The following is a 27,010-nucleotide window of genomic DNA, read 5'->3' on the forward strand; positions in this document are numbered from 1 at the left end:
TGTAGTCCAGGAGAGAGGGCTGAGGAGAAAACCTGGGGAGAGTGTACACTTAAGAGACAGGGAAAAGAACAGGGAAGGCAGAGACATTCAGAAGGCCGGTGAGAAGGACCAGGGGAAGCAGGTGTATGCCATATGGTGGACGGCAAGGGGAGTGGAGTTTGGGCAGGTTTGGGGCAGATGGAGTTCTTGTGCAGAGTGAGGACTGAGAAGACATCGTTGGATTGTGGAGTTCAGAAAATATGGTTGTTTCTATCAGGGGTCAGCAAACGTTTCCCATGAAGGGCCGGACAGCAAATATTTGTGGTTTTGAGGCCACATAGTGTCTCTTGCCTCAGCTCTGCTGTTGTGAATAGGCCTGGCTACGTTCCAGTAAAACTTCATTTACAAAAATGGAGAATGGGCTGGCTTGGCCTTCAGGCCATAATTTCCCAGCCCTGATCTCTATTATATCAAGTTTTCCTCACCAGGACAAGAATATAGCCTTCCAAATACGATTATATGATTCATTGAGCTACTTTGAAAATATAAAAAAAGCTTGGTCTAAATTGTGATACAATTTCTTTCCTTCTAATTCCCAGCTATTTTGAGTTTCTGTACCTGGAGGCAGTGGGTTTGTATTGAACTGACTAAGGAGCCGATTCTGGGGGACAGTCCAGGCCTGCAGTTCTATCTGGGCGTACAGTGGTGCATTTATTTCTGCGTTTTCTAACTTGTGTCTTTTCCTGTCCTCTAAGTCGAAGTTCAACTGAAGTCGTGGCCTCTGTTTTCTGCAGCCCTCCCCTTGCAAAGCCTCGTTTGTTGGGTTCCAGGAGCTGCGGATTTCTCCTGGTGATTTCCTGGAGGCCTATTTGATTTCAAAACTTCCTCAGCCTTCGAAAGCAAGGGACAGTTTGGCCAACAAGGATGCTCTCCTCTTTCTCTATGAGGCCAACTTAGTGGCCTGTTTGAAAATTTTCTTCTTCGATTGATTATTTTTTTCTTAGAAGAAAGTCCAAACTTCCTACCCGGCCTCCCCAGGCTGTGTGGCCTGGTTCCTGCTAGCTTCCTTAGCAGCAAATTTGCTTTTTCTTCCCCTCACTCACTTGTCTCCAGTGGAGTCCTTGTTCTCCTTGGGGTCCCAGCCGTGCTGCACGCTCGGGCTGGTCTGGAAGGTACTTCCCTGGACTCTTCCCGCGCTCGGCGCTCCTTTGGGCTCATCTCTGAGGCGTGTCCTGAATCCTCACTCTCTCCAAAGGAGATTCCCTCAGTGTCTCTGTCACACTGCTTAATTTATCTGTGCCATCGCATCAGTCACAGTCTGTCATTATCTCAAGTGTGGGTGGTTGGATTTCTTGGCTCCCCTCTGTGCTATAGATTGCAAGATCTCGGAGAGCAAGGACCCTGTCTTTTTTGTTCACGGCCATTATCTCCAGCACCTAGAACTGTGCCCGACAGAGAAGAGGTGTTTCTTTCTTTTTTTTTTAAAGATTTTATTTATTTATTCGACAGAGATAGAGACAGCCAGCGAGAGAGGGAACACAGGCAGGGGGAGTGGGAGAGGAAGAAACAGGCTCCCAGCGGAGGAGCCCGATGCAGGGCTCGATCCCATAGTGCCGGGATCACGCCCTGAGCCGAAGGCAGACACTTAATGTCTGAGCCACCCAGGCACCCCGAGAAGAGGTGTTTCATCTGTATTTGTTGAGTGAACAAGAACATTTTCTTCTCTTATGGTCAATACCAAGGACGGACCGTAAGCCTCCTATGCTGGGTGTTCTCCACTTAGCCCTCCAAACCCACGCTTCTCCCTTTTCTGCCTGACTCTGTGCCCCGGGAGATTGAATTCGGGACTGTGTCAATGGGGCTTTATTTCCCTCTGGCTTTTATTTGGGGCTGGACAATAGAAGCACTGCACCAAAGCTGAGAAGGAGGAGAGTGAAGTTGGGGTGTCTGTCCCCCAGCTCTCTCCTTGCAGAATACCCAAGGGCTGCTGCTTTCTCTCGGCTCCAAGTTCCACCCCCTTCAAGCAGCCTCTCTGTCTGAGGCCTGCTCTCTCTCTCTATCTCTCTTTTCCTTCAGTCTGAGCAGTCAGAGGGAAGGAGGAAAGAGGATGGGGGTGTTGATTCCCTTCTTGCCGGCTGGACCTTAGCAGGAGCTGTGCTCCCCTGAAGGCCAGCACCCCCAACAGGTGGCTATCTTTGGTTCAGGGCCCCTGCTCTTCTGCCCACATCAGATGCGGGGGGTAGCAGTGGCCGCCACTGCAGCCGACCCTGGGATAGTGGCCATTCCTTGTTGATTTCTTGAAATCTGACCTACAATGTTGTAAATAGTCCTTTTATTCAATGACTTTTATTCTCAGTGCCTCCATCTGAGTTTGTCATGTCTTGGTCCGGGGAGGCTCACATTAATGATTTGCTCACCTGTGAAATGGGAAGCTGACCGAGTGAAGTTTCTGATGTATCTGCGTATCTGATGTGATTAGTGCTAGTCACTTTTGAAGCCAGTGACTGATACGGACAAACGTGTTGCAATCTGAGTTGTGTAAAGGTGTGCCTTCTGCCCTATTTGAAGTTCTGGGTGCCTGCCCTGTAAGCTGATAAAGTTTGGACTGTGTACATCTCCTGTAACTTTCAAACCATTTTGATGAAATTTGTCCTAGGATTGAGAAAATTGTCCTACGGTTGTTTTCATGACTAGATGTAGACTCCTGAGGTTTAACACATGTGTCAGAAATGAAACAAAGAGGGAGGCTTTCATCCCTTAATTCTGTGGGTATTCTTTTTTCAGCTCATCTTGTATTGAGCCAAATCTCCCCCCCACCTTCTGATGTCACCTTTGTGGATGAAGAACCACTCCAAATCAATTTCCCACAGGGAGGGAAATAGAACAACAGAAAATTGGGCTGACCTCCAAACCTTGTGCAGATTTCAGTGGTGAGCCCCAAACTTGCTTGATCAAGTAAGGTTGGGATGAGCTCAGAGGAGGTTGGCTCAGGGTTGGGATAGATCTTAAAAGTCATTTGTTCTCTCTCCCAGAAGATTGGCCGGTGCCACACAGAGAAACTTCTCCAAGTCTCCCAAACTGCTGAAACAGCTACTAGAGCCAGGGAGTGAATGGGTTTTTAAAAACATGGTCGGTTTGAACTTGCCTGGATTTAAGACATTGTTTCTGACCAAGAGTTTTTCTTTTTCACTAGAAAATGTGGGATTCAGTTTTGATCTATGTCCTCCTATTCCATCTCTGCCACCACCCAGACTTGTGACCCTTCCGGGGGCCTCAGGTTCCTAATGGTGCACCTGGGGAGTTGTCTTGGAAACCACGGTAAATCCCTCTGATTTGCTGAGCACCGCGAGCTTCTCAGAGCGCACTGAGGACTTTGCACTTGTGGGTGACACTGAGCTTATGGGAGCATCTTCATTTTTCTGACAAGGAGGGAAGTATGACCTACTGGAATACCAAGAGAATGTTCGGTTGGCTTCTTTGGTGACTGGGATAGTGATTCCACATGAGGTAGCACACAGGCCCTGGTCACCTCTCTGCCGTGCGCGGGCGCACTGGAGTCATGGCAGGGATTTCAGGGAGGCCCGATATGAGCCTCGTTAGCTTCTGCAGTGACCAGACCGGCGAGTGGTCATCTCTGTCTACAAACTGTGCCAGATTGCCCCATATGAATATGATCCTTTTCCCCTGTGAGGGGACTCACGATGGGATAAAGACTGGGAAGTACGCTTCTCTTGCCCTCCCCTTCTTCCTGCCCTCTTTCCTTCCAGACCTTCCTCTGTTTCTGCATGTTGCCGGTGCTCACCACCTCTTTTCTGTTTCCTTGTGGTTTATAGATGATCATGACGCAGTCCTGAGGTTTAATGGGGCGCCCACAGCCAGTTTCCAACAAGATGTGGGCACGAAAACCACCATTCGCCTGATGAACTCTCAGGTAAACTTTCTTCTGTGCAGATCTGGAGTGAGGGAAGGACCGCAGTGTGGGCCCTTATATAGACCCCACCTGCTGGGAGCACATCAGAGCTGCCAAGTTAATTAAGTCCTGTGACCTTCCTGAGTTCTGGAGTCTAAGACCCAGCCTGGTGATGTGTTCATGAAAAAGCCCCTGTGGCATTCGCTGGCATTAACAGAGGTGTCCAGTGCTCCAAGAAAGGAGAGTTCTGCTGTCCCAGTAGCTGCCAGGTTTTATCTGGAGTATTGCGCAAGGGACAACATGGCAGAGAATATCAGAGTGAGGGATGCTGGGAAAAGTAAGTGAAGCAATGAATGTGGGCATGTTCGATAAGCTATAAAATAGTATACAAGTATTGTAAGACGTGATCACCAGATGACGATGTGTTACATGGCACTCGAATTCACGTATTGCTTCATGAATTCCCCTAAAGGATTAGTTTCCTGAGGTATTTTCAGGTAGCATATGCTGATTTCTCAAAACCGATGGGGTCTTGAGAAATACTCTTGCCACAAAGTTCTGTTAATAGATTTAATTGGTGGTTAAAAAACAAAAAACAAAAAACCCAAAGAACAAAACTGGATGACACATATCTCAAAAGTAGCATGAGAGGTCTGCAAACCCATTCACCTCACTCACGACCATTGATGTTTATTGTTTTCTGTGTAAACATGTAAACCTGGGGTGTTTTTATGTCAATGTGTAGACTCTGTACATTGCCTAGGATTCTGTGGACATGGAGCACATCCAGGGAGTGATCTTAAGTGCCCTTTCCGTACTGTTCCAATACACCTGCATTTCTCCACTCTTCTGCCTCAAGGCTCCACTTCCGTTTCTCTCAGGCAGTGATCTCTTCACTGCCTGCCCTTCAGGAATTCACCAGCTGGGCAGAAGCTGCTTCTTGCATGGCCCGCTTTCCATCTGAGGCCCACAGTCCTAGGAACCTTTGTATGAAGAGACTTGGATTGATGAACTTCACTTCTTTGCCAGTGGCTGCCATCTTGTTTTCTGTCCTTTCTCAAATCCCTTGATGATGATATCACTTTCTGTCCCTGTAATATCCTCAGTAGACTCTATGTGTTTTCATTTCCTATTTATTATTCAACCTTATATTTTGGGCTTTTATATTACTTTTATTATAAACTATAAGAAGGCAGATTAAAAGAAATAGATTGGTCAGCAAGAGACTTTCTGGAGCACATGGCACCAGAGCTAGTCTTTGAAATATGGGCAGGATTTGGAAGAATCGTAATAGAAAGGCATTCTAAGAAGTGCTTTTGGCAGGACAGAGGCACATAGGAAATGAGGGAGACATCCAAACAGGTCTGGCTGGCGTGGGGGTGGGGATGGATTTGCGTTGCGCAATAGAGGGAGGTGAGCCTGCAGCTTCATGGCTGCTTGGACTCTGGCAAGTCTTGAAAACCAGGCAGAGGAGGTGGGATGAGTTTTCCCTTCTTTCTCCTTTTCCTTCTCGTGCCCCAGTCAAAGAAATCCTGGAGCTAGAGAGCACCTCAGGAAGTGCTACAGCTTAACCTCTACTTCTGTGTAAGGTGGTACCCGACTACCCACCTTTGCCTCCCCTCACCTCCCCCCACTTGACAAATATGGATAGAACCGAGTAGAATGTGGTGGTCAGTACGTAGATCTGCAGTCGGCCTGCCTGGGGCGGAAACCCTGGCTCTGCCTCTTAATGGCTAAATGATGGTGGGTAAGTATTGACAGCTTCATTTGTTCATGCGGAGAGGGGAGAAGAGCAGCACTCCTTCATAGCACAAGGTTGTTAGGAGGAGGCAGCGAGGAGACCACGCAGATCCCCTGGGACCCGGCATGTACATCAGTGGAGAAGAGCTACTCTTACGTTCGTGTGGGCCCATGCTGAGATGGGTTCACGGGCCGCCTACGGCTACAACCAATCATCGTGCAGAGAGATGGGTGGTGGCACCAGAGAACTCCGGAGGAGAGGCTCAAGGTGCTCCCAGAGCCGCCGCAGGGAAATCTTCCGTGGTCAGGGACGTCAGGAGCCTTGAGGAGGCGAGACAGCTGGGTGGGCATGGAGGGCGAGTAGGGTAGGGCCTAGGTGAGGCCACGTGTGGGAGGGGGCAGGGCAAGGCCAGGGCCCCAGGAGGAGGGGAGTGCATGTGGGAGTGTGGTGAGGCCAGAGGCTGAAGGTAAGGAGGCGCCACGTCCTGGCGCCGTGGTCAGGAGTGTTCTCCGTGGCCTGACCAGACTTGCACTCCGCACATGTGGCCGGTGTCCATCAGCACAGAGGCCGTGCGGCGCACGGAGAGACAGTTAGGAGGCTCCTGCAGGGAAATGTAGCAGTTGCTGCAGAGGAGAAATGAGGGTGACTGTGAGGATGGAAGGGATTCGAGAGCTATTTGGCTTGTGTGGGCCAGAGGTGTTCGTGGGTCTGCGGCGAGGGGTGAAGGGAGAGGAGCTGCCGGCGCTACTGGGTTTCTGGCTCGTGTGGCTGGCCGGCTGAAGTCACTGGGATTGCAAGTGCTTGCAGACGTTTTGGGTTGTGTGGGGGTCAGACAGGAGGGCAGGATAAAAACTGTGGTTCTGGAGGGGGTTGATCTGAGCTGCCTCGGAGATGCCTGTGAAGAGATGTCACGTAGGCAGCTGTACAGAGGGGGCTGGAGGTGCGAATTTGCCAGGCGTCTTTATCTGCGAGGCAACGAAACGGTGGGGCCGAATGAGAGCGCGAGGGACAGGGTGTAGACGGAAGTTCTACGCAGGGGCTTTGAGTAACAAAACCGGGAAGAGGGGTTAGTCAGTACTGTCCGATGCTGCTGAGGCCCACCGAGGTGAGGCCTGAGAAGCACTGTTGTCTGTTTGGCAGCACGGAGGCCACCGGTGGCCTTCAGCAGCAGCTGTCTGGGAGAGCGATGAAGCCAGAAGCCATGTCGGGGCATAGGGTCAGGAGTGAGTGGGGAAGGCCAGTGCGGAGGGTTCTTTCAAGAAGGCCAGCTCTGAAGGGCAGAGGAGAAGTAGGGCAAGAGCCGTAGAGAGTCGAGAGTTCCAGGGCCCGTTTCTGTTCTTTTCATGTTTTTAGATTGGAGAGAGTTGAGTACGTTTAAAAGTCAGTGGGAAGACAGTCACGAGGGCACATGCTGTACGGGGTACCCACATGAGGTTCCTGGAATAGTCCAATTCGTAGAGACAGAAAGTAGAACGGTGGTTTCCGGGGCTGGGGGTGGCGAGGAATTATTGTTTAATGGGTAGAGAGTTTCAGTTTGGGTAGATGAGGAAGTGCTGGAGATGGATGGTGGTGATGGTTGTGGAACAGCCTGAATACACTTAATGCCGCTGGGCTGACACTTCAAGACCCTGGAAATGGCACAGTTTATGTTATGTATATTTTACCACCGTAAGATTTCTTTTGAGTCAATGAGGAGAAACCAGTTGACAGAGGGAGAAGCTGAATATACTGAAGAGAGGGGGCAGTAAGTAAGGGATGGGGAGGACGGATTGATCCAAAGCCCCGCTGAAGATCAAGCCCCGCAGGAGGGAGTCAGAAGGGAAGAAGGCTAAGAAAGGTAGCTGGAGGCCATTTGTCGTGGAAGGATGAAAGGGCTGCTGTATTCCCCACAAAGTAGGATATGAGAAAGGGAGGCTGAGGGGAAGAAGGGTTTCTGGAGAGGAGGTTTGAGCAAAGAAGGCTTGGCGTGAGGAGAGCAGAGGAAGGAGCCAGCCAGAGGAGTGGCGCAGGATCTCCAGGCCTTGCTGGCCACTTTGGGCCTGGAGAGCGTGACTTCAGAGAGAATGGGTACGACCTCCAGATTGGTAGGGGCAGCGATCGAGAAGAAGGAGCATGGAGAAGCCCTGAAAAGTCTCTTGGGTTTGGAAGGCTACCCCCTTCTTAGGCATTTCTTCCAGGTGGTGAGTGAAGGGGTAAATCTCCATCCTGCAAAGATTTCATTTAAGGCTATGGTAGGTCTGCCTATGAAGCTCTCTTCCAGGTTGGGGAGAGGAGGCCCACGTTCCCTGCATGGCAACGGGATGTCCTGATTGGACTTCAACCAGGACATTCTCGGGTCACTCACTGGGGCTTATCCTGAGACCATAGCTGGTGCCACTTATTCAGTGGTTCTTCTGTCTGAGGCCCATACGTATCTTATCTCACGGGACCTTTAGCACAGTGCTGCGAAGTGTGATCATAACCTACCACTTTATGTAAGGACACCAAGGTTCAAAGAATCTGAGTGGGTTGCTCAAGGGAGGACAGAACGGATGTGAAAGAGGTAGGATCTGGATGGAGGTTGGTTTGTCAATTTTCTGGAAGAGTTTGTATAGAATTGGTGTTTTTCCTCTTTTTTGAATGTTTGGTAGATTTTGCCGGTAAAGCCATCTGGGCCTATAATTTACCTTGTGGGAAGTTTTTAAACTACAAATTCAATTTCTTTAATAGATTTAGGGCTGTTCGTGTTACCTGTTCCATCTTGGCTGAGCTTTGGAAGTTTGTGTCTTTCAAGGAATTTGTTTATTTCTTCTAAGTCATTGAATTTATTGGCATAAAGTTCTTCGTAATATTCCCTTGTTATCTTTTCGTAAAAGATTTATTTCCCTCGTTATCCTTTTAATGTCTGCTATGATAGGACGTCCTTTGCGGTGATTCAAGTGGTATTGGAATTCACAGAGCTTAAAAGGACTTTGAAGATCAACAAGCCATGAATTCATTCCAGAAGTTCTTATTGGATCGCCTGCCCTGTGCCAGCCTCTATGTCGGGAGCTGGAGTTCAGCAGCCCACAACAGCAGTAAAACAGAGACAGACATGCTCCCTGCCCCTGTGGAGCCCAGGGTCTTGTCAGGTCATTTCAGTTTCCAAAGGAGACCACCCAGGCCAGGGAAGAGAAGGTGGCCCTCACTACACACAGAGGGTAATGGCAGGCCCCGGGGCAGGATGAAGGCCTCCTCACAGCTGGGTCAGGCTCCTCCCTGGCCCTCTGCTGGCACTTTCCCAGTCCATGCCTCTCGCTCCCCTCACCCTAGTTGCCCGTCTCACTTATTGCCAAGTTCTGCCACCATGACGTTCGGTCTCGGAGAGGAGGCTTGTTTGTCTGTTTGCTCACTCGTATACCAAGTGCCAGGATCAGAGCCCATTACATGGTAGATGTGCAATAAATATTTGTTGAATGAAGTAGAGTCTAGAGAACTTTCTGCTCACTCAGTGGACTGCCTCCAAACTTCTCCAAATTCTTTAAAAATTTTTTTTGAACTTGTTATTTGGAAATACTTTAAAACTTTCAGAAAAGTTGCAGTAATATGTCTAATATGAAGAATGCCTGTATATTCTTTATCCAGATGCATTTTTTCATTTTATCCTACAGTTGTATCATCTGCTCTATTCATTCTTCATACTATTTTTTCATTTGAAAGTAAGTTGTATATATTGTAGACATTAATTCCTAAATACTTATTATGGGCAGAAAGTGTATGTCCCCCCCACCCTCAATTCATATATTGAAGCTCTAACCTTCAATGCGATTGTATTTGGAAATGGGATCTTTGGGAGAGAAATATATTTAGATGAGGTCTTGAATGTGAGTGCCCCTGTGATGTGTCTGCCACGTGAGGAAGGTGGTCGTCTACAAGCCAAGATGGGCACCCACACCAGGAACCAAGGTACTGGCCCCTTGACCTTGGACTTCCCAGCCTCCAGAACCGTAAGAAGCAAATGTCTGCTGTTTAAGCCACCCAGTCTATGCTACTTTGTCATAGTGGCCTGAGCTAAGATCTTTTGGTTCTGAGAGGAGGAGTCTTGTTATGACAAAAACCTAACAATGTGGAGTGGTTTTGGAACTGGGTGATTGGTAGAAGCTGGAGGAGTTTTGAGGGACATGCTAGAAATATAGACGCTAAGGGAAATTCTGGTGAGGACTCAAAGAGAGTAGAGGAGAGCTGGAGAGAGAGCTTCTGTCTTTTTCGAGAGTATGTAAATAATCGTGAACAGAATGTTGGTGGAAATATGGATAATAAAGGCCCTTCTAGTGAGGTCTCAGATGGAAATGAGAAACATGTTCTCGAACAATGGGGAAAGAGTGACCCTTCTTATGAAGTGACAGAGATTTCGGCTGAACCGGGTTCTAGCGCTTTGTAGGGGGTAGAACTTGTGAGCAAAGAAATTGGATGATGCACCTGAGGTGATTTCTAAGCAAAGCGCTGAGCGACTGGCCTGGTTTCTCCTGACTGCGTTTAGTGAGATGTGAGAAGAGAGAAATGAATTAAAAAAGGAATCGCTTAGCAAAAAGGAAACAGAACTTAAAGATTTGGAAAATTCTTGGCTTATCTATATGCCAAAAAATCGAGAAAGCTTGTTCTGAAGAGAAAACAAAGGGGTGGCCCCAAAACCATTTGATAAGGAGATGAGCAAGGGTGTGAACCACGGGCCTACTCAGCCCCCCCAGCAGAAACGCTGCCAGCTTGAGCTGACGGAGATGGATACAGGACGAAGTGGAGGAACGCCGCGGGCCTCTTAGGTCCAACAGGATGGGACTAGAGAGCACTTGGGCTGTGAATGGCATTTTTCTTCGTGACAGGAAAAGCATGATCCCAAAGGTGATTTAGAAATCATCGAGGCTGCATCCTTAGTTTCAGAGGTGGGAGTGGGCCTTGATTTTCAGAGGCCAGATGGTAGCTGCTCAGAGCCTTAGGGGTGTGACTGCGGCGTGGCCGAGCCACAGAGGTGGGACCACTGCCCTGTGGGTCCATAGGGCACAGCATTGAACCAAAGAGGATTCTTCTCAAGCCTTAACTTCTAGGGGTATTTACTTTGCTAGGTTTTGGACTTTCTTGGGTCCTGCCACCTCTTTCTTCCTTCTGATTTCTCCCTTTTGGAATGGGAATGTCTAGCCTATGCCATCCCACCACTGTACTTTGGAAGTATATAACTTAGCTGGTTTCATAGGTTCACAGCTGGAGAAGAGTTTTGCTTCAGAATGAACGATCTCACTCTTGTCTGATTTAGGTAATAGTCACGTGAGACAAGACTTTAGACTCTCAAGTTGATGCTGGGATGAGTTGAGACATCTGGCAGGTTGGGTGCAATGAATCTATTTTGCATGTGAGAAAGATATGATTTTGGAGGATCCAGGGCAGACTCTTATGGACTGAATGTGTCTCCCCGAATTCATATGCTGAAGCCCTAACCTCCAGTGCAGTGGTATTTGGCGACGGGGCCTTTGGGAAATGACTAGATGTAGGAGAGGTTTCGAGGGTGCCCTCGTAAGAAGAGAGAAAGAGACCAGAGCTCACTTTCTCTCATGAGACACAGAGAAGACAGTCATCTGTAAGCCAGGAGGGGGGCTCTCACTGGGGAGCCAAGTATGCTGGTGCCTTGATCTTGGACTTTCCAGCCTCCAGAACTACGAGAAATAAATGTCTGCTATACAAGGCACTCAGTTTCTGGTGTTTTGTTATAGCCCCTGAATGGACTGAGTTAATACACACCTTAGGCTGTATTTCCTAGGAATTTCCAAGAATATTGTCTTATGCAACCAGAGTACAGTTATCAACGTCATATATTTATGCTGATAACATAGTTTAATCTGTCTGAATTCCAGACTGATCTGTTTGCTTATTGACCTAATAATATCTTTTATGGCATGTATTTTTTTTTCCCCCTTCGGTACAAGATCTAGTCCAGATTCAGGCAGTGCATTTAGTTCTTGTGCCCCTCTCGTCTCCCTTAATCTGGAATATTTTCATAGCCTTTCTTCGTCTTTTAGGGCACTGGCATTTTTGAAGAATAAAGTCCTTCTTCAAAGATATAAATTATTTGGGGTTTGTCCAGTGCTTTCTCAATATTAGATTCAGTTCATACACTCCTGGCTGGAAAACTACATACGTGATGTTGGGTCCTCCTAAGAGCGTCACATCAGGGGGCATCCGATGTCTGTCTGCCCCTCAGCTGATTTTAATTTTGATCACCTGGATAAGGTATTGTCTGATTTCTCCGCTTTTATAGCTGTTATCTTTCCCTCGTAGTCTATGGGTGAGCACTTCACTACCTGCGCCACTGTTCTGCTCCTGATCAAAATTTCCTCCTCTATTTAGCATTCACGGCTCACTTCTGCCTGTACCAGTCTTTACTATGATGGTTGCAAAATGGTAGTCTTCTCACTATAGGTCTGCCTGTTCCGCATCATTGGGTTGGCGCTCAGAATTCTACTGTAAGTGACAGCCCTCCCTCCCTCCCCTCATTTCCTCCCTCCCTCCTCTCCTTTCTTTCTCTATTTATTATTGGTAAGAACTCACAGATTCCTATTTTTTCAATGGTTTGTAACTCATCACTATTCTGAATTACTTTGATGTTCAAATTGTCTTAGAATTGGCCGGTGGGAGTTCCTTGAAGCTGGCTCTTGTTTCCCTGCCACACGCATGCCCTCACCATTTTTTTTTTAAATACTTTGGTGTCTTCTGGCATAACAAGATATTCCAATTAATTTTTTTCTTATCTGTCTCGTTTTAAAGGTTTCGTCTTTATTAGTTTTATCCAGAATGTATGTATGCACAGTGTTCTGGGTCAGAGACAGATTTCTTATTTAACACTTTACAGTAGATAAGGAGTGTACTAGTCCCTCTGTGTCCAAGCTCCTACTCCCAGGGCAATGCAATGATCTCACCTGACTAGCCAAATACCCCATAGGCAAGGCACAAAAAGGAAGTGATCCCCACCCCCGACACACACCGCTTATAAAAGGCAGGAGGTGGCTGTCCTCTGCCCTTCCTAAAAGGGGCCCCTTCTTACTCCAGCCCCTTAGAATATAAACACACTCAGATGTGAAACTGGAGATGTCTGTAAGTTGCTGGGCTTCTTTCCTCCTGCACCGGTCTCCTTGGCCTCTTAGGATATCTCTATATTAACCTCGAGATGTCATCTGGGCTATAACCATTTGGCTTCTTGGGAAGATAAGAGAAGTTTTATTTGGTTTTGAACCAGAGCAGAGCAATTAACTAGACAAACAGCTACAGAGTTTATTCTGATAGGTATGTGAAGCGTTTAGGAGTCTAGGGCTGTTTGCAGGAGCACTGAGATAGCCAGGAAAGTTTTATTTCCTCCTCCTAACCTACCTTAACTCTGGGATATGACATTTTTTCCAAGGAGTCTTGGCTCTTTTAAGTAAAAATTGATTGTCCTGGGGTCCTGGGATCGAGCCCCGGGTCAGGCTCCTTGCTCAGCGGAGAGCCTGCTTCTCCCTCTCCCTCTGCCTACCACTCCGCCCCCCACTTGTGCTTCCTCACTCTCTCTCTCTCTTTAAAAAAATAATAAAATAAAATAAAAAATGGATATTAGAAACCAAGATCTGGGTGCTAGGTGGCTCATGCCTACTGAGGTATCTTGGTTTCTTGGCCCTTACGGCCGGGCGAGCTAGGAAATAGAGCACGTATACACACGTATGTGTACCTGCACACACACAGTGCACGTGCACGTGCTTTCATATACTTACTGTATACTTACACATACCTGCGTGTGTGCACGGACACATCCGCATAGACATGCGTGTACATGACCCCGACTGACTTCAGCCTACCACAGAAGGTGTCCCTTGCCTTCCCCATTCTATATTTGCACCCCCCCTCCTGCTTCTAACACATTCGCCTGCTTATTTGCTCACAATTGATAAGACCCCTAAGGGAGTTTGAGAATTGCTTTGCACATCTCTCTGTACTGCAAACCTCCCGGAGAGCGTTCAGGCTGGGCTCGCAGTTTTCTTCCACACCCTGCCCGAGACTGAGGTCACATAGTCACGTGATGTACACCTGCCTTACCTGGGTTCGTCCTTGTCTTTCTCTGAACTGAGACTGTTGAATTCATTTGAAATTCAGTTGTATGCATTTTGTTTCAGTTTTGGGGTTTTCTTTTCCTCCTTCTTTTTAAATTATGCAGAATATTAACATACTCCCCAAATTCAAAACTCCCCAGAAAGGTATAGTCAGAGAATTCTAACTCCCTCCCAAATTCCTGCCAGCCGGCTCCAGCACCACGCTTGCTAGGGAGCCGCCCATACTGTGCTCTGATCTGTCCTTCTGTATGTGTGTTTGTCGAGACAAACAGATGTACGTATGCTTCCTTAATCCCCCTGGCTTCTCTCACGGAACGTAGTGCAGGGGGTCCTAGATGCTCTTTTACACTGTTTCCCCCAGTATCTTCTCGAAATCCCTCCGTATCAGCTCCTCGAGATCTTCCTCCTCTTTGTCATAGCCGGATAGTACTCCTTGGGGGCTCCATTCCGTGGCTTATTCTCATAACCTCTTCTGCTTGGACATTTAAGTACTTTCCAACATTACTTCTTCTTATCCTTAATGGTTCTTTTGATGACTTCCTAGGCTGCGGGGTAGAATTACAGGCCCCTCTGATTTGGGGTTTGTGGTGGCTTTCCACTTGAGGTGCCCTTCTCCCTGTTAGAGCACCTGCTTCCCGTCTAGGTCTGGTTTACCATAGTCAGGCCTTCGTTTTTCGTATCTACTCAGGACCTCAGCCACCCCTTGGTTTGTCTTCCTGTGGCACTAACTGGCTTTGTAACTCTGGCAAGGTTGCAAGTCTGGCAGCTAGAACACAGACTGTTGCATCATCCCTTGCTGTTTTGAATGAAGGTTGTCTGGTGCAGTGGAAAGAGACCAGACAGGCCTTGATTGGTGTCCTAGCTCTTTCCCTTCCTTGCTATGTGATCCTGGGCCAGTTATGTAGCTTCTTAGAGCTTCCTTTTCATGCCCCTTTTGGGGCTGGGAAATATTGTGAGGGATATGTGAGAAGACATGGACTTTGTTGTCTGTGTTTAACAAAACAACTAAGTCTAGACTCTGTAGTTAAGATATCAGTACACACACACACACACACACACACACACACTGTATTAGTTTCTTAGGCCTACCGTAACAAACTACCACGGATGGGATGGCTCATACAGAGATCTATTTTCTCCCAATTCTGGAGGCCAGAGGTACAAGACCAATGTGCCATCAAGGTTGGTTACTGGTAAGGGCTCTCTCCTCGCTCTGTGGATGCCACCTTCTCTCTGCATCTTCACATAGTCTTTCCTCCATGCTCCTGTGGAGAGAGAGATCTTTGGTGTCTCTTCCCTTTCTTATAAGGATATCAATCTTATCAGATTAGGGACCCATCCTTGTGACTTCATTTAACCTTAATTATCTCTCTGAAGGCCCTATCTCCAATATAGTCGCATAGGGGGCTAGGGTTTCAGCGTAGGAATTTTGGTGGGGAAAGGGGGCACAGTTCAGCCCATAACTGTGAGGGAAAAAAGATTTGGGAAGAAAAAAGACCAACATATTCATAAGGCAATATCTGAAGAATGCAATGATTGATGGTTGTTTTCTTATTCATATATATATATATATATATATATACAGGTGTGTGTATTTTGTCTCTTCTAACTTTCTGCAGTGAGCATTTCTTGCTTTGTGATTGGAGAGGACTTGAAACAGGTTTCTCTAACAGCCCCACCCCATCTCCCTGGTGTAGCCTTTTCCTGGCAGGTGTTCCTTGGGGCTCCGTTGCTGTGGCAATGACTTACTTTCCTCATCACGAGGCTCCTGGGATCCCTGAACTCAGGTCAGACTCTGCACGAGGTTAAGTGCAGGGGCATTTGAGAAGACCTTGATCTCTCCGCGGTGCCTTGCGCTGCAGTTGGGGGAAATGGGAGTCTGAGATGCTGTCCAGTCATGGCCGGCTGCCCAGGCAGGGCCTCACAGGGTGGTCCTGTCCTATAAATAAGGCACCTGAGCCTGGAGACGGGAAGCAGCCCTCCTAAGACCACAGAGCGAGTCAGACACGGAGCACTGCCCACTTCCGCGAGCAGTTTTGAGGCTGTCTTGTGTTTGAGGAAATCTTGACCTCTCACGTAAGGGCGACCAGAATGAGTATGTAAGTTCAGAGCCGTGTCCATTTAAGCTTGAGAAGTGCTTGCTAGCTTCTCCCCTGGCCCCGCGCAGGTCCCAGCTGCGGTCACTTTCTCTTCCTCCTCGGGATAAACTAGCCCTTACCTTCACCTCTTCTCGGTTTCGTGCTTTGTCATTCGCCTCATCAAGTAGCTGGAGTGAACAGCCACTTCCCCACTGTGTATGGTGAGAACCGAGGGTGACGCAGGCCCCGCAGCGTGCTCGCTGTTCAAATGCCTCGTGGTTTATCAATACAGCCCTGTGGGGAAAGAAAGAACACTCGGGGAGCAGCCAGCCTCTAGACTCTGGTTCTGGCTCTGTGCCGAGCTCACGTGGAAGCCTGGGACAAGTCTAAGTTTATGGACCTTAGTTTACCCATCTGAAAATGACAGACTTGGGTCCAGGCCCTTGAGGATCTTCCAGCTGTGACTTGCTATGACTCAGGTAAGAAGCAACATTCTCGTGACATGTCCGTCTCCCTCATCAGCTGCTTTCTTCGGCGTCTCCTCCCCAGACCCGTGGCTGACCCACCCTACCCTCTTTGTGCGAGGCAGTGCAGGACGTAGGTCAGAAGTGTGGACTCTGGAGTCAGACCAAAGGGAAGAAACTAGTGAGTTTCTTAGCATCTCTGAGTTTATTTCCTTATTTATATGACGAGCATATTTATAATGACCTCCTGGGACGGTTCCGAAGGTGAGCTGAGACACCGTATGAACGTACCTGGCTTGGAATAAACGTCACCAGATGGCATCTCCTGGTACCATTGTTGTTCTCCTTTGTCGGAATGGAGAAGACTTTTGAGCAGCTCTCTTGGGATTTCCGAGGACCGTGAAGCCACAGATGCTGGGAGAGTCTTAGGGTGCCAGAACTTGCTGCTACTGGCCTCCTTCTTGTGTGCTTACTGGAGAGGAGCAGGAGATGTTCAAACAACTCCGGTTCTCTCTGATCCTCGCAAGTGCGCGTACATCACCGGCGACGGTCCTCTGCGGAGAAAGAAGCGAGGCTCAAGAAAAGACTGGGGCTCTCAGTGCACCAGCTGCTTTGAGGGGGAAGGAGTGGGATGGGAATAGGGAATGAAGCTGTAGAATTCGGTCTCAGAAGACACGTATAGAATAGTGGGAGGTCGCCCACGGCTCCCTGGGCCTCCCTGTCACCAGCTCGATCGTGTCTGTCTCGCAAAGCCCCATCTGCCGGGATGCGTACTCTGCCTTTGGACCGCAGCCCTGAATGCCTGTGCCGGGAGTGACAGTGCTCCCCACGGACAGAGGGTCACACTTAAAGTCAGAAGACGGTCCTCGATCCCGTGGCCCCGCAGCTGTGTCTCAACCTTGAACTTCAGATCCCCACCTCACCTCCATAGGCACATAACAGTTGCCTTTCTTTCCACATTCTCATTTTAGGAAATGGCCTGAGGTGTTGGAGCCACTTTTAACCCCCTTTGCTTCGCTCTCAACGCCCAGTGGGTCCGCAGGTCTGCAGCTGACGGTCGGAGCTTCTGGTCTTCGTTCCTTCTCCGTCATTTCTTTGTCCACAACGGCCGCTTCTACCTGGTCTCCCTTTCTCTCAAACTTTAGAGATTCCAGAACACTGGTCAGTTTACATCCTTCTCACTTAAAAGCCTTCACCAGCCCCATAATCTACTGAAAAGACTCTAAGCTCCCTGGCATGGCCCCTGCCTACATTTTTCTAACACCTTCCAGCTCTCCCTCTGTATCCTAGCTGCCCTGCCCAACCTGCAATTCCCAGACAAGCTCCTCACGGTACTAAGTAGAATTAGGTTTGGCTGTTAGTGACAGCAACACTCTGCCCACCCCTCAACACAAGGTTAACAAGATAAAAATGTATTTCTGTCTCATGTAAAAGAAGTCCAAGGAGGGACATTCCAGAGCTGCTATGGTGTTCCAGTGTGTCAGGAACCAGGGCTCCTACTACCTTGTGCATTTGCTGTTCAATCATGTGACTTCAACTTCATGGTCCAAGATGACTGCTCCAGCTCCAGCCATCACATCCACTTTCAGCGAGCAGGAAGGAGGAATGAACAAGGAAAGGCATGACTCTGCCTCTAAGGATACTTCCTGCAAGTCGCACTTGCTCACATGCCCTTGGCCAGAATTTTATCACGTGGCCAGGCTTAGCTGTAAGAGAGGCTGTGAAATTTTTATTTCCAGTAATCTTCATTTTAGATGGCCATGTGTTGAGGTAAACAGAAATGTTTGCCTCACTCACCTCATGGCCATACTCATGCTGGCACCCTGTGGCTCCCTGGGGACTCCTTAGCACCCAGTCCGACCACATGATCCCTGGCCAAGGTGGGCCCACCACCAATAGTTTTTGTCTCAAAGATATACTGAGGAGGTGGGACTATATTCTTCAGGCTTCCAAGGCCTTCCTGCCCTTGGGGGAGGGGACGGAGTAGCTCAGAGGCTCGTGGCAAGTTGCTGCTCTCTGGGTTGTACGTAGTCATTCTTGAGGTATTACAGTGACGCTGATTACGTCTCCACCTCGTGATGGTGAGTGGTCGAGGTGGGGAGCGATTATTGTGATTCTTGCTTTTATCTTAAGGTAGTGCTTGATTCGGTTTCTGCCACTTGTCTCTCTGTTTCCCCCTGGGCAACATGTGCTTTTTAAGGTGAGCGTCTGCCAGCTGGTCTCATGGATCACTGACATGAATTACCTCCATGGTACTTGCCACCTGTCGGTTATTTCTCAACACAGAACGTTGACAGGTCCACATTCAGGTGACAGTTTGTTTCTTCCTGCAGTTGGTCACCACTGAAGGGCGCTTCCTCAAAGACAGTCTGTACAACGAGGGAATCCTAATTGTGTGGGACCCGTCTGTTTACCATTCAGATATCCCAAAGGTAAGTGGGTGTCCATGGGAAATAGGGAGTGAGTCTTCTGTTTGCCTATCCAGTTCCCGAGTTCCTGGGTTTGGAAAGTCATGGCTGACCTGGGCCACCCCTGAGGACTGGCTCTTTCCGCTGGAGGGAACGCACTTCAGTCCGGACTAGTAGCGCAGAAGTATCCCTGTCCGATACCAGCGCTCTCTGTGCTCTGCCCCGCAGGGCCATCTTAATGATGGTAGGGGTCAGGAGTAACAGTGGCTGGATTTCTCACCGTCTGGGGTGGGGTTGTGTCCGTCTCATGCAGTTATTTCTGAGGCAGAGCAGCAGGAATAGACAGTGGCTACTCATTCCTAGGACAGAATCATCATGCTTGACCTACTTCCGGTTTCCAGAATTCTTCCCAATTCACTCATAACAGCATAGGGAAGTAGATAGAGGCATGGCTGTTTCCCTTTTCCAGAATGGGGAGAGGGAAAGTGTCCTGTCCCAGGACTTGGGTTTACTAAGCAGAGGGCTCTCTTCCAGGAAGAGGACAGAGTCTCAGGCCTGCTTGCCCCGCAGCCTCTCTGGAATGGTGCTCTTGGTTTTGGCGTGCGTGTCAGCCGGCCTTTCCCTGATGTGGCTGCAGTGCCACAGGGGAATGGCGTCAGGGTGGAAGGACACAGCGTGCCATCTTGAGGTCACTGGATTCTGAAGTCAGACCCACTAGGAGCTGACAGGCACTGGTGATCCCTGGCACCCTCACCCCCTCAGCCTCCACACTTTTGCTCGGATCTCACTTAGAACTGAGGTGTGCCTGGGGCAGGACAAGGGCTCCCAACCCGCAGATGCGACACGCCGCAGCCCAGTTTTCAGCCCTTTAAGAATGAGAGGTGGGATTAGATGGTGCCAAGGGCCCCTCTGAGCTCTGATGGCATTCCCAGAGTCCATGATCCCAGAGTCTGAAGCTGTTCCAGGGTAGCCAAGCTCAAAATTCCCTGTGAGCATAGGTCGCAGGCTGGGTCCCCTGTGCTAGCAAGCGAGGCTGTGATGGGCAGTCTGGAATCCGCTCTGAGGAAGGGGCTCCAAGTCATCTCCCTCTCCTTGAGAAGACCATTTCCTTCTCTTCAGTGGTACCAGAGCCCCGACTACAGCTTCTTCGAGAACTATAAGAGCTACCGCAAGCTGCATCCAGACCAGCCCTTTTACATCCTCAAGCCCCAGATGCCTTGGGAGCTGTGGGACATCATTCAAGAAGTCTCTCCAGAGGAGATTCAGCCCAACCCCCCATCCTCTGGGATGCTTGGTGAGTCAGTATCTGGGGAAAGATCTCTTGTGTTTGTTTCTAGAAGAGATTAGAGAATGGGATTTCATTCATTCATTCATTCATTCATTCACTCATTCCTTTGTTAACCAACAACTGCTAGGTTTTTGCTGTATTTCTACGCTGTGCCAAGTTCTAGCTAAGAGCCAGAGATCAATAAGATAGAATCCTTCTCCTGTAGGGCTTTTGGTGGGGGAGTTCAGTCAGGTGTCCGAAGCCAGGAGAGAGCAGCGCTCCTGGGGGTGCTGTCAGAGAGCTCAGTGGAGGAGCAGCATTGGGCCAGGCCTGCGTGAGGGGCAGATTTGGCTTAGGGAGGGGGACGTAGGAAAACAGGAAGAGCAGGCTGGGATTTGAAAGATGAGGCAAGGGAGGCACTTGCCTCAGGTGTACCATTTAAGGGGACACCAAAAAATTGATCCGCTCTCCTCCTCAGGTATCATCATCATGATGACCCTGTGCGACCAGGTGGATATCTACGAGTTCCTCCCGTCCAAGCGCAAGACCGACGTGTGCTACTACTACCAGAAGTTCTTCGACAGCGCCTGCACGATGGGCGCCTACCACCCACTCCTCTTTGAGAAGAATCTGGTGAAGCACCTCAACCAGGGCACAGACGAGGACATTTACCTGCTGGGGAAAGCTACACTGCCTGGCTTCCGGAAAATTCGCTGCTGAGCATGGGCTCCCCAGTCAGGTCCCCTCGCCCTTCTCCACCAAGTCTGGGCAGATCACGTTCCCGAACAATCACAACCCGCACGGTGGGCCTTCTGCCAACGAGAGCCTCAGGCTGCAGGAGTCCCAACAGCAAGCAGCCGGGTCCAGCCTGACCCGGAGCCGCAGAGCTGTGCGAGCCCAGCGCCTCCCGCCACACACGTGTCCACACACCCCAAGCATTGTTTCCACACCACCTATCCCCCCCCCCAGGGCTGCCGACGCTGGGCTGTTTCCCCATCGGAATGATGTTAATCTCACAAACCAGAGCTCTCTCTTGCTCGAAATCTGTACCTAGACATGGATTTCATGTGTAAAAGAAATTCTCCCAAATTATGATTGTGCCCGGGTATAGGGTGGCTCTGGGGAACCAGTAAGTGGTACAGGGCATAGGAAACATGCTCGATTCCTCCAGAACAAAGTTGCTCCCGAGGTCCATGCCCCTGGGAGAGGTGGCATTCCTATCACTCTAGCCGGTTTGGCGGGTCCTTAGCCTGGGTGCTTATGCACAATGGGTCTCAATGAAGCCACATCCTCTCCATATGGAGAAGAGAGGCCCGGGAGGGCACGGTCTCCATCCTCCGGAGGCTCACGGTGCAGTGGAGGAGAGACGGAAGATTCGGTGTGCTCCGGGCACGGGGGTTGGTGGCGAGGCAGACTCGCCGTGCTGTGGGCTTGCATGCGCCAAGGGGCCACGCATTTGCTGTGTCTATGGGTCAGAGAGGGCTTCGCCGAGCTGGGCTGTGGAGGTTTTAGAGGAAGAGGAGAAACGCATCAAGCAGATGCTTGAGTCATTTGAGTTGTGTTTTCCTTTCTGCGCTTATTGCCCATTTATTCTCTAAGGGCCACCTGAACTTTGAGGCCCAAGTGATTTTCCGAGGAAACTGCTTCCCCTGAGGGCAGACACCTGGCAAGCCCGATGCCAAAACCTGACTGGTCCGTGCTCGGCCTAGCGGACCCTTCACTGCTGCTGGGTTCGCACACTGTGTCCGCTGCTTCCCCATGAATGCCCACCCCACCCCTCCTGGCTGCCATCTCATTTTCCCCCTTAAAGCAGATTTTTTTTTTTTCCTCTCTCAAATTACTTTTAAGCATTTTGTACTTTAAAAGTATCCTGATCTGATGATTGCTTTCACCTTCATGGGCCTTTTGCAGAATGTCTCTCAGGGAGTGGGGATGTGGTTCCCTAGAATTTAAAGTTGCTCTCAGAAGTCAGAACCTTAGCGATCATAACGGATTCTCACAGGGGTTATCGGACGGCCGTGCGCTCCACCCCTCCAGCAAGGTGCAACGTCAGAGTCTCCAGAGAGAGGCCCTCCCACCGTGGTGTGCAAACATGCTTCCCGGGTAGTTTTGCTACCCCCTTCTCCAGTGGAGAACCGCGCTGGACTGGTCTGGGCCCTGGTGAGGAGAAGGTAAAGGACTTGCTCAGGGACACAAAGTAATGCTGCAGAGCCAGGGCTCCTAACCCATGTGCTCAAGGGCCTCTTAAGCTTAAGCCCTAGAAGAGTCGTCTGGGAGCTGACGCGCTCACGGGCTGCCAAAGCCTTGGCTTGTATAGGCAGCGGCAGGAGCCCTGGAGGGAGAAGCCTTGGGCTTTCCAACTGATGCTCCCCTACACACTAGCCATGCCACCATGAGCGAATTTTCCTGAGACTCTGTTTCCACATCTGTAAAATGAGGGTGATGAGTCTACCTCACAGCGCTGTTGTAAGGGTTACACGAAACTCCTGTCCCGGCTCTGTACCTGGCACATAGCAGGTGCTCAGTACATGGGGGCTTCCTTCCTCCTGCCCTCCCTTCCTCCCTTTACTAAGGACCTGCTCCAAGCTCACACCTGGGCATGACCTTGCTTTGAGGGAGGTCAGAGAGGGGGTCCAGTCATCAGGGAATTAACTATTCTACTGGGAGACAACTACCCTGCCTGGAACACCCAGGAAACCATCCGAGGACATGGGGGAGTGCAGGTGCAGAAGTGTCCCTCCTCCCCTTCCTCTTCCTCCCCCTCCTCTCCCTCCCCCACCCGCCATCTCCTTGCAGCTCTGGCCTTTCTGCTTCGGAATGGGCCGAGCACTTGGGCTGCTTCCTGCTGTGGGGAGGGAGTCTTTCCCACCTGTCTGGGCCCATGAATCCCCAGCTTGCTTTAGGTTCTGATTTGATGCACTCATTGCAATCTTTGAATCATACACAGTGAGAGGAAGGTGGCGGGAGACAGGCGTTGGTGTGGACACCGAGACTACACTGGGTAGATGCTAGCTTTTAATTACTATAAGGGATCGGATTAATTTAAGTGTGATTCTGGATCTACAGGACTTTTAATTCTGTGTTCTCTCTATATGGAGACTAGTAAAATGCAAATAAGACAGGGGTATTACTGTTGGTCTGGTGAGAGGTTTCATAATTGTGACATAATTTAAAAATGGTGATTCTGTGCAGCAGGGAAGTCCCCGTCTCGAGGGGTTGTGTCTTTGTCAGTAGCTATCTCTTCATCCTATATCATGAGGTCCCCCAATCCTTCAATCACATAAGCTATTCACCTTGATTTGGAGACCTCGATCTCAGAAGTGTCTGGAAACATGACTAATCGAATTCTGAATTACCCAAAGATGATGTAAAATTTTAAAATAAATGTGTTTTTAAAAAGCTTCTCCCTCTCTTCTTACTTGCTAAGGGAATGACTGATGCTTCTCAACTTTTATCTCCAAGGAAGATGCAACTGGAATCCCAAAGTCACGAATCCTCCCACTAGCTTCTCCTCAGTACTCCAGGAAGAAGGTCACTTAGGTGGCAGATAGCATCTCTGACATATTGACCGATTGACTGGGTTTTCTTCCTTTTGCTCTTGCTTAGATTCAAATGACTAAGCTGTTTGTCCAACACCTCAGGGAAGGGGTACAGGAGGGCAGAAAGCAGAACGGAAGGAAGGTCTTTACCTTGGTTTCCAAAAGCCTAAATCCATTAAGGGAATGACATCCTAAGGGAACAGCCAAAATGTTTGGATAAGAATTCCGAGAAGCAGGAATAAGGAGAGAAAGGAGAATTCCTTTTCTCTGTGAACTGCATACCTCCCAGTATGGCTTGAATACGTCCCCCTAAGCCACACTACACTACATTGTAGGCTGAATGTGCGATAGTATTGTGTCTACAAAAACTATGTACATACCTTAATCAAAAAATATTTTATGGTTAAAGGATGCTGCCCGTCACCTGAGCTTTCAGTGAGTCACAAGTGCAGGGTCTTGCCTGGATGTTTCTGGCTGCTGGCTGATCAGGCTGGTGGTTCCTGAAGGTTGGGGTGACTGCAGCAATTTCTTAAAATAAGACAATGATGTGGGGGGCTTGGGTGGCTACATCGGTTAAGTGTCTGACTCTTGATTTCAGCTCGGGTCATGATCTCAGGGTCGTGGGATCGAGCCCCGCATCAGGCTCTGGGCTCCTGCTCAGCACAGAGTCTGCTTAAGATTCTCTCCCTCTCCCTCTGACTACCACCCCCACACCCTCACTCTCTCTCTCAAAAAAAAAAAAAAAAAAAAGACAATGATGAAGTTTGCCACATTGATTGACTCTTGCAGGAACAATTTCTCTACAGCATGCAATCTGTTTGATACATTTTACCCACAAAACTTCTTTCAAATTTGGAGTCAACCCCCTCAAACCCTCCCACTGCTGGGTCAACTATGTTGATGTAATATTCTGAAGGCTTTGTTGTCATCTCAACAGTTTTCACGGCGTCTTCACCAGGAGGGGATTCCAGCTCAAGCAACCACTTTCTTTGCTCCTCCATGAGAAGTAACTCCTGTTCCATTCAAGTTTTATCATGAAGTCGCAGCAATTCAAAAATAAGCATGAAAGACTTTGAAATGTGGTGAGAATTACTAAAATGTGACACAGAGACAGGAAGTGAGCAAATGCTGTTGGAAAAAGTACCGATAGCCTTGACGCAGGGTTGCCACAAGCCTTCGATTCTTAAAAAAAAAAAAGAAAGAAAGGAAAAGCAGCATCCACAAAGCGCAATAAAGCGAAGCACAGCGAAACGAGGCATGTCCGTATTTCCTTCTGAGGCCGGCAGCCCTTGCTCTCGTGCCGTCAGCTCCCTGGAACTCAGATGGGATGCCCTGTCAACCAAGATGGCGTTTCGTCTGGATCCCAGTGGAAAGGGAACTCAGAATAGAAGTGACAGGAAAACAGGTTTCAGTCGGTTTGGGAACCGAGATTTGTGTTGGCCACGTGTACAGTGGCCCTAAATCTCTGTAAGGTCCTCGTGGCCGGTGAGCTAGGCGGGCCGCGCCCCTCTGTCTGCCTCTGGGGGGCACTTCTGCAACCTCCTCAGACTGCCTTTCCCCTGCTCCGGACTCCAGTTCGTCTGCTACTTATGTTGGGCGTGAGGGAGAAAGATGGGGCCCTGGCTCGTCCTGACCTCACGAGCCACTTGCGAGCGCCAGACTACAAAGGGAAAGGCCATTTGAGTGAGAGATCCGCCTGCCCCCCCACATCTACCTCACCGGTAGCTCTCTCACTGACCGAAGCCCAACTCCTAGGCCCTTTGTTCTTACAGAAGACTTCGCGCCCTGACCGTGCTGAGCCCACACCCACACCAGCGCCGGTTCCATAGCTGGGAGTGGGCGGGACGAGGGGTGCACTGGACTCCCCGACTGCCACCCCCACCTATTCCTAGCTCCCCGCCTCCGCTGTGGCCTTGGTTTCCTTTTCTCTTGTGACCTTCAGGGCAGCCTTCCCGGATGTGCGGTGATGTGACAGGGAGTGCATCGTGGCTCCAGGGTCACTTTCCACTTTTCCAGCCCAGAACATTCATCTCTGTGGGCTGGGATAATGACATCAGTTGCAGGAAAAAGGAAAAAGGCCTTACTGGCACCCAGAAAATCCCACCACCCGATGCATTTATTCCACCAGCCAGTCCTTTTCAGGATCGACCAGACAACAAGTTCGTTTCTTTTTTTTTTTTTTAAGATTTTATTTATTTATTTGACAGAGATAGAAACAGCCAGCAAGACAGGGAACACAAGCAGGGGGAGTGGGAGAGGAAGAAGCAGGCTCCCAGCGGAGGAGCCTGATGTGGGGCTCGATCCCAGAACGCCGGGATCACGCCCTGAGCCGAAGGCAGACGCTTAACCGCTGTGCCACCCAGGCGCCCCCAGACAACAAGTTTCTAATGGGGAGAGGACTTCTGTTCAGTCCCGTGAGTCCACAGGGAGCGCCTCCCGTGGGAGGAAATCAGAGCCTGGGAGAACGGGCCTGCCCCGCCTGTGTGCAGGGTCTTGCTCAGGAGAGAGCAGCGAGGCCATTTTCTGGAGCGCTAAACCCAGGTGGTACACTTACGTTGTTGCATTTATAACTGCACGCAAACGCCAAAGAAGAAGACATGGGAGCGTACGAGGAAAGGAACGATAATGAAGTTCTAGAAAAAAGAGATTGATTTTGGGTAGTCTCATGGGTGACACTCTTGAGGGATGGGCAGGATTCCCCCGTTTTTCTTTAAATGTTTTATCTGATTATAATAGTAGTATACATTCACTGTCAAAAGCATAAAGGGGAAAAAGTCATCTGCATCCTGTCATCCAAAGATAATCCCTGCTAGAAGTTCCCAATTGTATTTTAAAACACTATATAAACATATATGTCCACACACATACACACAAAATACTATACTTACACATAAGACCATGTCCTGCTTTTTTTAAAATTAAAAATACATCATAAAAGTGTCTCCAGAACAGTTAGGGTCTCTTTGTAATTATGCTGTGTAATGGGTACATGATATTGTATCATAAAAATATATTGTAATTTATACCATTTTCCTTAGAATTGGACATGTGGTTTCTTTATACTTGTTTCCCCCCCCCAAATAATTGCACATATAAGCATATGTCATCATCTCTGACTACATTCTGAGGTGGGTGGTAGGTAGGATAGGTAGTCTTCTCTCAGGAATTGTGGCTAGAAGACTCTCAGAACCCTCTTAGAGGAACTTCTGGAATAGTCTTAGAAAATCGGAAAAGACAGCCCAGGGAATAAACCAAAGGCAGCATTATAAGATTGCTAGAAACTTTGTGACTTTTTCTGGTTTATTGTTTTATTATTCCTTTCTGTTTCTCCATAGAAATGAGTAAAAACCTAGAAAATGAAGAGTGTGTATTAGTTATATTAGCTCTCTAACAAATGGCTCAGAGGTTAGCAGCTTAAAGCAACAGTTAAGCATTGATTCTCACAGTGCCTGTGAGTCAGGAATTGGGGAGTAGCTTAGTGAGGTGTCTCTGGCTGGGGGTCTCTTACGGATTGCAGTTAAGATGGCAGCCAGGCCTGCA

At 49.1% G+C, this 27,010-nt stretch overlaps 1 protein-coding gene across 14 annotated transcripts in view; it reads left to right on the forward strand.

Annotated features, from left to right (window-relative positions):
- Positions 1-23,330, forward strand: part of ST6GAL1 (ST6 beta-galactoside alpha-2,6-sialyltransferase 1) — a 170,531-nt gene extending 147,201 nt beyond the window's left edge. For all 14 annotated transcript variants that reach the window (XM_048214724.2, XM_057306918.1, XM_057306920.1 and 11 more), the window contains 4 exons: positions 3,813-3,910; positions 18,590-18,688; positions 19,784-19,958; positions 20,410-23,330. In XM_048214724.2, the coding sequence (XP_048070681.1) occupies positions 3,813-3,910; positions 18,590-18,688; positions 19,784-19,958; positions 20,410-20,651 (614 nt within the window). In that variant the 3' untranslated portion in view covers positions 20,652-23,330. The remainder of the gene's footprint in view (positions 1-3,812; positions 3,911-18,589; positions 18,689-19,783; positions 19,959-20,409) is intronic.
- Positions 23,331-27,010: the final 3,680 nt, after the last annotated feature.

This window comes from Ursus arctos, unplaced genomic scaffold (assembly GCF_023065955.2).
Source record: "Ursus arctos isolate Adak ecotype North America unplaced genomic scaffold, UrsArc2.0 scaffold_4, whole genome shotgun sequence".
NCBI lineage: Eukaryota > Metazoa > Chordata > Mammalia > Carnivora > Ursidae > Ursus > Ursus arctos.